Source organism: Leucoraja erinacea, chromosome 1 (assembly GCF_028641065.1).
Source record: "Leucoraja erinacea ecotype New England chromosome 1, Leri_hhj_1, whole genome shotgun sequence".
NCBI lineage: Eukaryota > Metazoa > Chordata > Chondrichthyes > Rajiformes > Rajidae > Leucoraja > Leucoraja erinaceus.
In genome coordinates, this window is record NC_073377.1 from 123,018,952 (window position 1) to 123,032,466 (window position 13,515).

Genomic DNA, 13,515 nt, shown 5'->3' on the forward strand with positions numbered 1-13,515 from the left:
TCATTGACAATGAAAATGTTTGGAAATGTGGTTGACATGGCTGAATATTTGGCAGTGTGTATGCTATGAGATGTGATGAGAGGTTTGCAGCACTGTTGAGGGTGCAAGTGTGAGGAGAAGCTTCTTCTTATTATTATTTTTATTAGTCCTAATGAAAACAATTCTCAACACTAGTGTCCCAAGGTTCTGTTCTCATATTCCCTACATATACACAATTGTGCAGCCAAATTCTGCTCTAACTCCATCTAGAAGTTTGCAGATGACACCACTGTGTTGGGCCAGATCTTGGACAATGATGAGATGGAGTACAGAGAGGAGATAGAGAGTTTAGAAACATTGTCATGACGACAACCTTTCCCTCAAAGCCAGCAAGACAAAGTATAACTAGTTAACAACTTCAGGAAGTGTGATGCCACAATCTGCATCAAAGGTGCAGAAATGGAAATGATTGAGAGCGTCATATTGCCAACAATCTGTCCTGGACCACCCACATTGATGTTACAGCCAATAATGGGCCTGTCCCACTTTGGCGACTATTTAGGTGAATGCAGGAGACTATGCAGTCACCACATGGTCGTCACATGTTCGCGGGTGGTTGCCGGGGAGTCGACCTTCACGGTCGTGAGGAGTTCCCGCATTCTCGGAACTAGTCGCGGCCTCATTACGGTTGCCGCAAATTTTTCAACATGTTGAAAAATTAGAAGCGACCAGAATGAAGCTGCCATGGAGAGTAGCGAGAATTCTCGTGCTGTAAGCGGGTCACCAGGAGGTCCTGGTGGGTTGCCAGGAGGTAGAAGGTTCTCGTAGGTTGTAGCCAGTGCTGACCGGTGAATTTCATTGGCTCATTGGGAAAAAAAACGTTAGCAGTAATTTTCAGAACCAAGGATAACCGACCGGTAACGTTAATGTCCGCCGAGTTTCACAGCCGTGTTTCTGACTTCTTAAAAGTTGGCTCCACTCCTTCTTTCATAACTAGTATACTGGCCCGATTTTCTAACCTCCCTCACTGCGGACATTGGACTTTTCTCTGGAACTGTTACGTTACAAAGCTGAGAAACTATATAGCGCACTCTGGTATTTTTCCTCTTCTATCGATCTTGTGTTTGGCTTGATTTCATGTATAGTATTATCTGATTTGATTGGAAATAAAAAAATAAAAGCTTTTCACTGTACCTCAGTACACATGACAATAAAAAACCTAAACCAAAAAAGGGGAAGAGTAACCGTTGAGAATGTAAAAAATCAATAAGTTATTGAAGGAATTATGTGATAAAACATTTTACTAGCTGACCATTGTTGTGAAATCATCAATCAACCTTCATGGGTTCTCACAGATTGTCATATATCTGAAGAGACTCGCTTTAAGTCCACATGACATCCCGTCCCACTCCAGAGCAACATCTAAATAACAGGGTACTACTCTCCTACCCTTCTGCCTCAGGCTAGATTTAGTTGCAGAATCATTCCCAACATTTGCTCCAGGCACAACACATCTCCACTTTGATAAAGACCAACTTTAAATAGCCAAGACTTGGTATAAGAAATATATTAATTTAGCTGTCTATCAATTCATTTTTTTCTCACCACGTAGGTATCCTTCTGCAGAGTCCTTGCTTCCTCTACACTGCCTGCTCCTCCATCTATCTTAGCCTCATCACCAAACTTGACCTCAAAGCCTGCAATCCCCTTATCCAAATCATTAATATACAACGTGAAGGGTAGCGGCCCCAGCACTGACCCTTGCGGAACTCCACTAGTCGCTGGCAGTCAACCAGAAAAAGCGCCTTTTATTGCAACTCTTTGCCTTCTGCCATCCAGCCAACCGCTATCCATACTAGTATATTCCCTTTAATACCATGGGCTCTCATCTTCTCCAGCAGCCTGACGTGCGACACCTTATCGAAGGCCTTCTGAGAATCTTGGTAAACAACATCTACAGCCTCCCCTCTGTCTGTCCTGCTATTAACTTCTTCAAAGAACTCGTCAGGTTCGTCAGACAAGATCTTTCCTTCACAAAACTATGCTGACTGAGGCCTATTTTATTGTGGACTTCTAAGTACTGCGTAACCTCATCCTTTATAATTGACTAAAACCTTACCAACCACCTTGTAATATAGTTTCCGCTCTTCTCCTTTGCTCCCTTCTTGCGCAGCGGGATGATATTCGCAATTTTCTAATCTTCAGGAACCACTCCTAACTCTAGTGATTCCAGAAATATCACAACTAATGCCTCCATAATCTCTGAGGCCACCTCCTTCAGAACCTTGGGGTGTAGTCCATCAAGTCCAGGTGGCTTATCCACCCTCAGACCTTTCAGTTTTCCTGCATCATTATCCAGTGGCCCAACGTCCACTCGTGCCTCTTTTTTACTCTATATATATCCGTATCCTCTTTTATATTATTGGCTAGCTTACATTCGTCCTTTATCTTTTCTCACTGTATTGTCCTTTTAGTTACCTTTTGTCGTTCTTTAAAAACACCCCAATCCTTTGGCTTTCCACTAATCTTTGCAATGTTATATGCCTTCTCTTTTGCTTTTATGTTGGCCTTGACCTCCCTTGTCAGTCATGGTCATCTTATTCTCCCCCTGGAATCTTTATTTCTGGTAAAGGTAGTAAAATCTGAGTGACTTGCTCTGCCATTTCACAGAACAAAAGCATCTATGATCCTGGAGGCACACATTGGCCTGACTGGATTGTGCTGGCAGATTTTCTCCCTGAAGAATGTTAGTGGACTAGGTGTGTTATTTATAGCTTTTGTGGTCATCATTGCTTCAACTGGTTGTTTGTTATTCCACATTCCAGATTATTAATTTAATGTAAATCCCACAGTTGCCCTGGAATTGCAGTCTGAATTGAATCGAATTGTTCTTAAATTTCTGGATTATTAGTCCAGGCCTTTGGATCATCAGTTGGGTAAATGAATGGACACCTTGCCTTTGTACCCAATGTGCAAGTTACTGATCATTTTCAGTCCTCTGCTGATGCGGGCAGCCCATTCATGTGCTTACAGCATGCAATGAAGTCTATAATTAGTAAGCAGCATCTACATTCCACTCAGCGGTTATAAAGGATGCTCAGAAGTCAACTGAGATATTGCGGTTTTTCAAGGAGGTTTTGGGAAAAGCATTTGTTTCTTTATCGCCTTCCACTTGGCAACATCTTAATCTTCAAACATCCTTATCCCCAGAAGGCACTGATGATGCACTTTGATACCACGGACAGTGCCATCAATGATATCTGCATTTACCAAGAGGTAGCTACTAAGCTATGGGAAGTGGTCCATGTTTTTCAGTCTCACAGTCACACTATAATAGATGAAAGTGTTGTAAAGCAGGGGAAAACTCATTCGATGCGTGGCATGTGGAGCCCGGCGTGGGGGGGAGGGGACCGCCGTCCAGCGGGGGGTAGAAGTAACGAGGACCCGGCGTGGGAGGACCACTGTAAGGGAAGAACAAAGCAGGAGTCGGCAAGGGAACTTTGTAACTTTGTGGCATTTGTGTGGCGATTATTTGCATGGCCTGGGTATGTGACAATAAAGCATTCCATTCCATTGACTGTCAACCAGAGGAACAGTGAACAGCCTCAAATTCTGCAAACTGAATTAATTATGTTATGCAAACTCCAATTCTAACCAAGGGAATCACAACAGAGCCAACCTTAGTGCAAATTGCATCATTAAATTGACATTTTCAATCTTTCTCACCGTAATGCTTCATGTCATCTCCGGGAAGCTTCCTGCTAGAGTGGAACTAATTTATAGACCATCACCAACATCAACCCCACTACATAACCAAGGTCACCCCAACTTCAGTGGTTGAGTTCAATTTGCTGATGGTGTTTACACTTGCATTTGCTAAGAGGCCAGATTCAAGTTATCATTGACTCATAACTGAAGCATTGGAGAATTAGGCCTTGCATCCATAAGTCAAAGTTTGGAGAAAATACTGACTTACCTCAAAAACATTCCTTTAATGACACTGTTAGCTGTGAGTAGAATCACAGGGTCACAAAGCACCTCAATGTCACCGATGACTTAACTTAAACCTATGTCCTCTAATTACAGACAACTCTACCAAGGGGAAATGTTTCTCACTACTTTTGGATACCTTTATTAGGTAAGCTCCATACTAGCCTTGAATAGAAAACTTCATTGATATATGATATAAACTAACAATAATGCAATAATATTAAAATTCCCCATATGAAACTGGGTTGATATTGCTGTGAATATAACACTTTCTAAACTGCAAACTGACCATTAAAGATAAAATGTCGCATTAACAATTGATGGTACTCACAATCTTTTCTTATCCACCACACGTTTGACTCGAATTGCCCTTTGTTCGGAGTACACTTTACAAACATCTGTCAAAGCAGACAAAGATCCATTAAGTTAATTATTTGAACAAGCCTTCAGAGCTATTTGCAATACCCAGCAGCACAAATCATGGATGTTTTTCACAAATTCAAACTACCAGAGTTTGAAGAAGGAGATTACAGATTGCATTTATTATTAAACGTTTATTTTTCCCAATAAAACCACTTTCTTACTGTGCCATATAAGCCATGAAGCATTTTATTTTAGGAAAGTAGAGGGCAATGATTTTTGGTACATTGTTTGACTTTACAAATATTTTACCTTTTTATTGGCACTGGAGTGGGACTTTTGATAAACCCTTCATTCTGGAGCAAGTAAACACATTCTGACAGCTAATTAAAATCTTTATATGTTTCACCATACTTTAAGGCAATAGAATGGTCGAATTTACTGTGTAAAGTCAGCATGCTATGAGATGTATTCTGCCAGACTGATCTCTGCAATCCTACCACATCTGGCCATGAATGGTTGTGGATAATTAAACGGATAACTCGAGGAGTCCTCTACAGAGAACTGCTCCGCCTCTAACAGTGGTAGGACCCAGCGTGTGAGTGTTGAAGATAAGGTCATAAAACAGTCACAAACATGCCCAGCCTGAAGTGAGGTTTACATCATCCATCTCAACTTCCTCTTACGATCCGCACTATTATAGGAGCAGCCATTAGCTAATGTGATAGCAAGAAATGGCTGAGCATACTAGATGCAGCAAAGGTTAAGGGATCTTCCCAGCTATAGAAATTAAAGAACACCTGCATGCTAAAACCTACTGTGCCTCCAGCCAAACTGTTCAGTTAGAGTTACAATTGTGGCATCTACTGACAATGTGGAAAATGGCCCAGATAGCTTCCTGTTACAAAAAAAGGACAATCCATCTAATTATCATCCAATCATCAGCAAAGTGGTAGAAAATGTTGCCAACAATGCTATCATACATCTTTGTTCGCAAGGACAATGATGAACTGCCTATAAATGCCAGTGGTCTGTAAAGTGAATAAATAGGAATTAAAAGAGTTCTGATTATACAATCTGTAGTCAACGACATCTGCATTCAAATCATAAGCATGGATTGGAGCTTATGGGTTACACGGTACATGGGAATTAAAGTCATTATCGTACCTTGTCATGCATAGATTAGTGTGGGGGTGGGGAGGAACTGGCTGTGTAATAAATTGAAATAATACTCCAAAACTGTATTTCCATTAGTTTAGGGAGTGAGATTTTATTCCATCTAGCCGCATGCCGCTTCAGCATCAAAGGACGGATTTAACTCACAGTTGAAATATGTACAACGTGCAATATTGCATGCGTCTTTGTTTTCTAAATCACATTCTTAAACACATGACTATCTGTGTTGATGTCAACTAGCTTAAGGACATGGCTTAAACCATTTGGTAAATATTTTATAACCACTGTTGTGAAGGGATATGAGTTTGCAATACAGGCAAACAGAAGGTTCTCAGCTCTGCAGTTCTGGAGCAGTTCTGGCTTCCCTCTTGGGGACCCCCTGCATATCTGACCTCACTCTCACTGCCATCGGTGCCTCCGACCTCACTCTCACTGCTCCTAGTGCCCCGGACCTTACTCTCAGCTCCACCGATCTCTCATAACCGCATTCTCATTGTCCCCGGTGTTCCTGACTTCACTCTCACCGTTCCTCATGTTCCTGACCTCACTTTCACTGTTCCCAATCTCTCTGCATTCACTCTCACTGCCTCTGGACTCAAAACTCGCTGCTCCTGGCATCCCTGACTTAATTCTCGCTGCTTCCAGTGCCTAGACCTCACTCTCACTCTTTACTCTCACTCTCCCTGCTCCCCATCTCTCTAGCCTCATTCATGGCTACTCCTGGGAGTCTCTGGCCTTGCTCCCGGCACTCCCGAGATCCCTCTGATCTTCCGTACGTCCGCTGCTGGGCTGTTACAAAGTATGTTCTGGATTTAATAGATTAAGCCACGGTCTATAGGACTTTAATATTGTCACTTGTGCGAGTCTAGGTAATCACAAACAGGCTCGTGAGTAACTTGAGGACAATGCTGTTTTAGCCCTGGGTTCACTAAATTACCAGTCATTAAATGTGTAAAGTCTTACTCTAGTTGGTAAGAAACAAAGGCCCACTTTGTAGAATTTTGTTTTGATGCTGGATACAAACATGGTATTTGAATTAAGAAATGAAAACCATTCACACATTTTATCTAGCAAATTAACTTGGTTACGGATATCTTTTTTGTTCATGCGGAACTAAAATTACAATCTTCTGCTTTGATCTGATACTAAGTGCCCTCCATAATGTTTGGGACAAAGACCCATCATTATTTATTTGCCTCTGCACTTTCAAAACTCTTTAGATTCTGGTGTAGTTCCTGAGGATTGGAGGGTAGCAAATGTAGCCCCACTTTTTAAAAAGGGAGGGAGAGATAAAACGGGGAATTATGGACCAGTTAGTCTAACATCGGTAGTGAGGAAAATGTTAGAGACAGTTATTAAAGATGGGATAGCAGCACATTTGGAAAGTGGTGAAATCATTGGACAAAGTCAGCATGGATTTATGAAAGGTAAATCATGTCTGACGAATCTTATAGAATTTTTCGAGGATGTAACCAGTAGTGGATAAGGGAGAACCAGTGGATGTGTTTTATCTGGACTTTCAGAAGGCTTTCGACAAGGTCCCACATAAGAGGTTAATATGCAAACTTAAAGCACATGGTATTGGGGGTTCAGTATTGATGTGGATAGAGAACTGGCTGGCAGACAGGAAGCAAAGAGTAGGAGTAAACGGGTCCTTTTCAGAATGGCAGGCAGTGACTAGTGGGGTACCGCAATGTTCAGTGCTGGGACCCCAGCTATTTACAATATATATTAATGATTTGGACGAGGGAATTGAATGCAACATCTACAAGTTTGCGGATGACACAAAGCTGGGGGCAGTGTTAGCTGTGAGGAGGATGCTAGGAGGCTGCAAGGTAACTTGGATAGGTTGGGTGAGTGGGCAAATGCATGGCAGATGCAGTATATTGTGGATAAATGTGAGGTTATCCACTTTGGTGGCAAGAACAGGAAAGTAGACTATTATCTGAATGGTGGCCAATTAGGAAAAGTGGAGATGCAACGAGACCTGGGTGTCATGGTACACCAGTCATTGAAAGTAGGCACGCAGGTGCAGCAGGCAGTGAAGAAAGCGAATGGTATGTTAGCATTCATAGCAAAAGGATTTGAGTATAGGAGCAGGGAGGTTCTACTGCAGTTGTACATGGCCTTGGTGAGACCACACCTGGAGTATTGCGTACAGTTTTGGTCTCCTAATCTGAGGAAAGACATTCTTGCCATAGAGGGAGTACAGAGAAGGTTCACCAGACTGTTTCCTGGGATGTCAGGACTTTCATATGAAGAAATACTGGATAGACTCGGCTTGTACTCACTAGAATTTAGAAGATTGAGGGGGAATCTTATAGAAACTTACAAAATTCTTAAGGGGTTGGACAGGCTAGATGCAGGAAGATTGTTCCCGATGTTGGGACAGTCCAGAACAAGGGGTCCCAGTTTAAGGATGAGAAAAACATTTTTCACACAGAGAATGGTGAATCTGTGGAATTCTCTGTCACAGAAGGTAGTTGAGGCCAGTTCATTGGCTATATTTAAGAGGGAGTTAGATGTGGCCTTTGTGGCTAAAGGTATCAGGGGGTATGGAGAGAAGGCAGGTACAGGATACTGAGTTGGATGATCAGCCATGATCATATTGAATGGCGGTGCAGGCTCGAAGTGCCGAATGGCCTACTCCTGCACCTATTTTCTATGTTTCTATAAAATTTGTAATATAAAAAATCGCATGTGTTTAAACTGCACATAGCCAGATTTTAATTAAGGCCATTTTTATACATTTTGGTTTCACCATGTAGAAATTACAGCAGTGTTTACACATAGTCCCCCCATTTCAGGGCAACATAATGTTTGGGACACAGCAATATCATGTAAATTAATTTAGTTATGTTTAGTATTGTTGTTGCATATTCTTAGCGTGCAATTATTGCTTGAAATCTGCGATTCATGGACATCTCCAGTTTCTGGGTGTCTTCTCTGGTGATGCTCTGCCTGGCTTGTATTGCAGCCATCTTTAGTTTATGCTTGTTTTGGGGGCTAGTCTCCTTCAGTTTTCTCTTCAACATATAAAAGGCATGCTCAATTAGGTTCAGATTGGGTCACTCAAAAATTGATCATATTTGCTTTGAAAAACCCCATTGGGGTGGTATGCTTTGGATCTTGGGCAGTTCCTTCTCTCCTCCATGCTTTGCTCTTGCCATCACTCTGATATTAGTTAATCTTTGCCTCATCTGTCCACAAGACCTTTTTCCAGAACTGTGGTTGGTCTTTTAAGTATTTCTTGGCAAACTGTAACCCGGCCAGTGGTTTGCATCAAGCATTATGTGTGTTTCTGTTCATGAAGTCTTCTGCGGACAGTGGTCATTGACAAATCCGCACCTGACTCCTGAAGAGTGTTTCTGATCTGTCGGACAGGTGTTTGGGTTTTTTTCTTTATTATAAAGAGAATTCTTCTGTCATGAGCTGTGGAGGTTTTCCTTGGCCTGCCAGTTCCTTTGCGATTAGTAAGCTCACCAGTGCTCTCTTTCTTCTTAATGATGTTCCAAACAGTTGATTTTGGAAAGCGTAAGGTTTAGCTGATGTCTCTAACAGTTTTATTCTTGTCTCATAATGGCTTCTTTGACTTTCATTGACACAACTTTGGTCCTCATATTGATAAACAGCAATAAAAGTTCCCAAAGGTGATGGAAAGACTGGAGGAAAGACTAAGTGCTGAGAGCCCTCTTATACCTGCATTAAGGAGGCAATTAACCACACCTGAGCAATTACAAGTGGCTGTGAAGCCATGTGTCCCAAACATTATGGTGCCCTGACATGGGGGGGACTTTGTATAAACACAGCTGTAATTTCTACATGGTGAAACCAAAATGTATAAAAATACCCTTTTATAAAATCTGACAATGTGCGCTTTAACTACATGTGATTTTTTTTATTACAAATCGTAAATTGTGGAGTACAGAGGCATATAAATAAATGATGTGTCTTTGTCACAAACATTATGGAGGGCACTGTAGAGTATGCTCACTACATTTTGGTTCCTAACCATCATTTTTCTGATTATTTTTGGTTCAGACACACTTACATTCACTGCAAAAATGTATGTGATCATGTGTGATAAATTATTTTTATAACCTTGTAACCAATTTAATAAAGCTATAATTTTAGCAGCATATATTTCTGTAGCTTTTCTTAAGGATAAGAACAATTCTTTTGTAAAATTCAGAAAAAGGTAGTACTCACTTTTAAGGTAAACTTCTAACAGGTCTAAAACACCTTCTCGATGCTCCTTAACTTGGAGAGAAATCAAATTCTTGATTGCTGTTTGAGAAACAAGTGGCCTTTAATGCAATTATTGTCCAGAGAATTCAGAACCTTGCTGCTATATTCATTCAGTTATTTGTTGTGTTAAATCTATTAGTATTTAAAACTGTTATTTAAACTGTCACATCAAATCTGCTTAATTAGGCATATATCAAATTGCAAGAACACATAAGGATCTCATGTTCTTTATCTTGTACATAAAAGTTCTAACAAAAATCCAACATAATTTACCGCAAATAATTATTTTAATTATTAAGGTTTTAACATGCCTCTGGTGTAAGGAGTCATGGTAAGGATGGAGAGATGGAGGTAAAACATTCCTAAGAGGCTGAAGGGAGAGTGGCAAGATTAGAGCAGAGGACTAATGGGAGTAGAAATATATCTTCCATTGTATGCGCCTGAGATGCAACGGAACAGAGTTCATGCACAAAGTTATTGTATCACACATTGAAACATGCAACAGAAGACAAATTTCTATCTCAGGGTAGTTCAGGTGATTTGTGATTTAAGGACAGTTTTAAAATTTGACCAGGGTAATCATGGCACAGAAAATACCACAAGGACACAAAAAGCTGAAGTAGCTCTGTGGGTCAGGCAGCATTTCTGGAGCGCATGGATAGATGACGTTTCGGGTCAGGATCCTTCTTCAGATTGATTGTAGTTGGGGGATGTGGGGAGAAAGTTGGGAGGTAAGTGGAAGAAAATACTGCAAATACTCAGTATGTAATTCAGCGCAGCATCTATGGAAAGTGGATCATTGATCAGAACATTTCATGTTAATTATGTTTTATTCTCCAGAGATTTTGATTAGGCAGCATTTCATGTTTATATTTTTTGATATCCAGTCTCCAAGGCCACTGTGGAATTCACAGGGAGTCAAGCCAGTTGCTTCACACTGAGTGGGATACTTTAGGTCGCACCCGCTAAACTCCTTGAGGAGGGTCACCTAGACACCTCCCCTCCAGTTCAAAGTATTGTGGACATTTTTGTTTAGTGTACTCCAAGTGGATGCTTCTGGCAATTTAAACTCCTCAACCCTTCAGGACAGGGAATTCCAGATATTTGCCACCCCTTGGTGATAACGTTCACTTGTTCCTCCCACCTACATTGGTCTTCTGCCTCTTGTGTAGCAGTGGATTGGGAAGTACTTCCTCAGTATAGCATTGACAATACTCAAGGTGTTGAATGATGTTTGCATTTATTACTTCTGAAAAGAGGGGAAGCTCAGTGGCACAGCGGTAGAGTTACTGCCCTACTGTGCTAGAGACCCGGGTTTGATCCTGACTACGGGTGTTGACTGAATGGAGTTTGTACTTTCTTCCTATAGTGGTGAATCTCTGGAACTCTCTGCCACAGAGGGTAGTTGAGGCCAGTTCATTGGCTATATTTAAGAGGGAGTTAGATGTGGCCCTTGTGGCTAAGGGGATCAGGCGGTATGGAGAGAAGGCAGGTACGGGATACTGAGTTGGATGATCAGCCATGAACATATTGAATGGCGGTGCAGGCTCGAAGGGCCGAATGGCCTACTCCTGCACCTAATTTCTATGTTTCTATGTTTCTATAACCGCACGTTTTTTCCAGGTCCTCCTACCATCCGGGAGGCGCTACAGGTCTCTCCGTTGCCGAACCAGCAGGTCGAGGAACAGTTTATTTCCGGCGGCTGTCACTCTACTCAACAACGTACCTCGGTGACTGCCAATCACCACCCCCCCCCCCCCCCGGACACTTATTATTATTTATTCAAATCGTTTGCTATGTCGCTCTTCAAGGGAGATGCTAAATGCATTTCGTTGTCTCTGTACTGTACACTGACAATGACAATTAAAATTGAATCTGAATCTGAATCTGAAGCTGAATTTCCTCCCACACTTCAAAGACATACACGGGTTGTAAGTTAATTGGCTTCGGTAAAATTGTAAATAGTCCCTAATATGTAGGATAGTGTTAATGTACAGGGTGATTGCTGGACAGCGTGGACTTGCTGGGCCAAAAGCCTTCTTCCGCACTCTCTCTAAAGTCTAAAGTTCTAAATGACAGTTTCCTGTCAGTAAGAGTTTAGCTATTTTGCAGATTTTCCAAGGCTCTGCAGACTTTTAGTTGTGTCCACTGACTTTACCTTCGGTCTTCAGCTGGTGGATGGCATCAGAGCAGGTTCGCATAAAAATCTGGGCGTCCTGGTCAATCTGATCACGCTCCGTGTCTGACATGCGGGAATAGTCTGACATTCCATAACTGGGAATAGAAGAAGACAAATAACATGATAAGGCAAGATTAAAAACAAAAAACCAAAAGTAACAGAGAAAATTAGAGGAAAGACTCAGACTGAGTAGCAATTGAGAAAAGAGGCGGATTGTGTTCAAAATTTTCTTCAAAAAAGCTGACCAAATTAAAGTCTTCTGTTTTATTTCAGATTTTCAAAAGCTTTTTTTCTCTTCATTGAATTTGATGTTTCATTTGATGCTGACAGTGAAAATAGTTAACAGTTGGATAGACTATTTCAAATATGGGACAAGGGTATCTCCTCAGGATGGAAAAGAATAGAAGGGAAGAATCCTGTTATTGTAGTCCACATTGGAAGCATCATTAAAGGCAGTTGGAAGAAAGTAATTCAACAGAGAAAGATTTCAATTAACAAGCAAAATGACAAATGCCATAATCTCTATGCTTCTAACTAGGTCCAGTGCAAACTAGCATAGGATCTGCCCTTATTTTCCATTCTGAACTACATGCAATTCCAGACTGACCAAAATGACTGACCTACATTCCAAAATTCCCCAGGTGAAGATAGGAGTGCATCAATTTTCCAATAATCTTCCCCTCTGAAATCTTTTTAATTAGCTTTGTGCTAGACCATCATAAAACATAGCAAAGTACAACATAGGAGCAGGCCCTTCAGCCCACAATGTCTGTGCTGAACAAATTAATTTCAGCTGGCAGCACATGATCCGTATTTCTCAATTCCCTGCATATCCATCCATGCGCCTCTCTAAAAGCTTCTTAAACTTTGGCCCAACTACTATGCCCAATGTGCGTTGATATTGTCAATCATTCCTTTTCTTGAAAATCTTTCCCACCTTCCAAAAGTCTCTTGCCTCCTCATGATTCTTAAAACTAGCTACTGCACTGTTTGAAGTTTTAACAGTATTTTACAACAAGGAATCTATAGAGATTTACCTCCCCACTTACCAGTTAGTTATACTGCCAGTTTTGTGATAACCATCTCAAAGCACTTAGTCCTACAACTGGCTGAGTGGGCAGACTATTTCAGTGCAGTAATAGTTTGGAACAGTACTTGATTAGTATTGATTTTAGCACAAATTTGCAGTAAAACACTGAAATATTTTTAAGGTCACAGTACAATACTTGGTACTTCGAGTACGCTGCAGCCATCAACAATGTTGCACAATTGCAATGAAACACAGAGCAACGAGGTAATTATATTGCAGTAATGTAGCTCATTGTAGACCAGTAACCTTGAGGAAGGCGACTATTGTGATGAAATTAATTTTTGTTTGTCATAATAAACATTTTGGACTCTTTAATTTTGGCTGAGAACCTGAGCAATATGGAAAGTGATTTCCTCTGCGGCAAATGTAAATTGAATTAAAATGCTCGAGACTTTTGAAACATATTTATACAGTTTCAATGTAAATGTGGCTGGTGATTTATACATTTTTTCTTAAAATATTAACATAAACCAGCACAGCGGAGCAGCTGGTG

The 13,515-nt window shown here is 41.0% G+C and overlaps 1 protein-coding gene across 1 annotated transcript in view; it reads right to left on the reverse strand.

The window, feature by feature from the left end:
- The window catches only part of stx18 (syntaxin 18), a 31,184-nt gene extending 19,132 nt beyond the window's left edge, over positions 1 to 12,052 (reverse strand). Inside the window, exons 1-3 of the mRNA XM_055642770.1 lie at positions 11,912 to 12,052; positions 9,715 to 9,792; positions 4,301 to 4,367 (exon numbers count right to left, since the gene is read on the reverse strand). Coding sequence (XP_055498745.1) covers positions 4,301 to 4,367; positions 9,715 to 9,792; positions 11,912 to 12,020 — 254 coding nt within the window. The 5' untranslated portion in view covers positions 12,021 to 12,052. The remainder of the gene's footprint in view (positions 1 to 4,300; positions 4,368 to 9,714; positions 9,793 to 11,911) is intronic.
- Between the last annotated feature and the right edge of the window lie 1,463 nt (positions 12,053 to 13,515).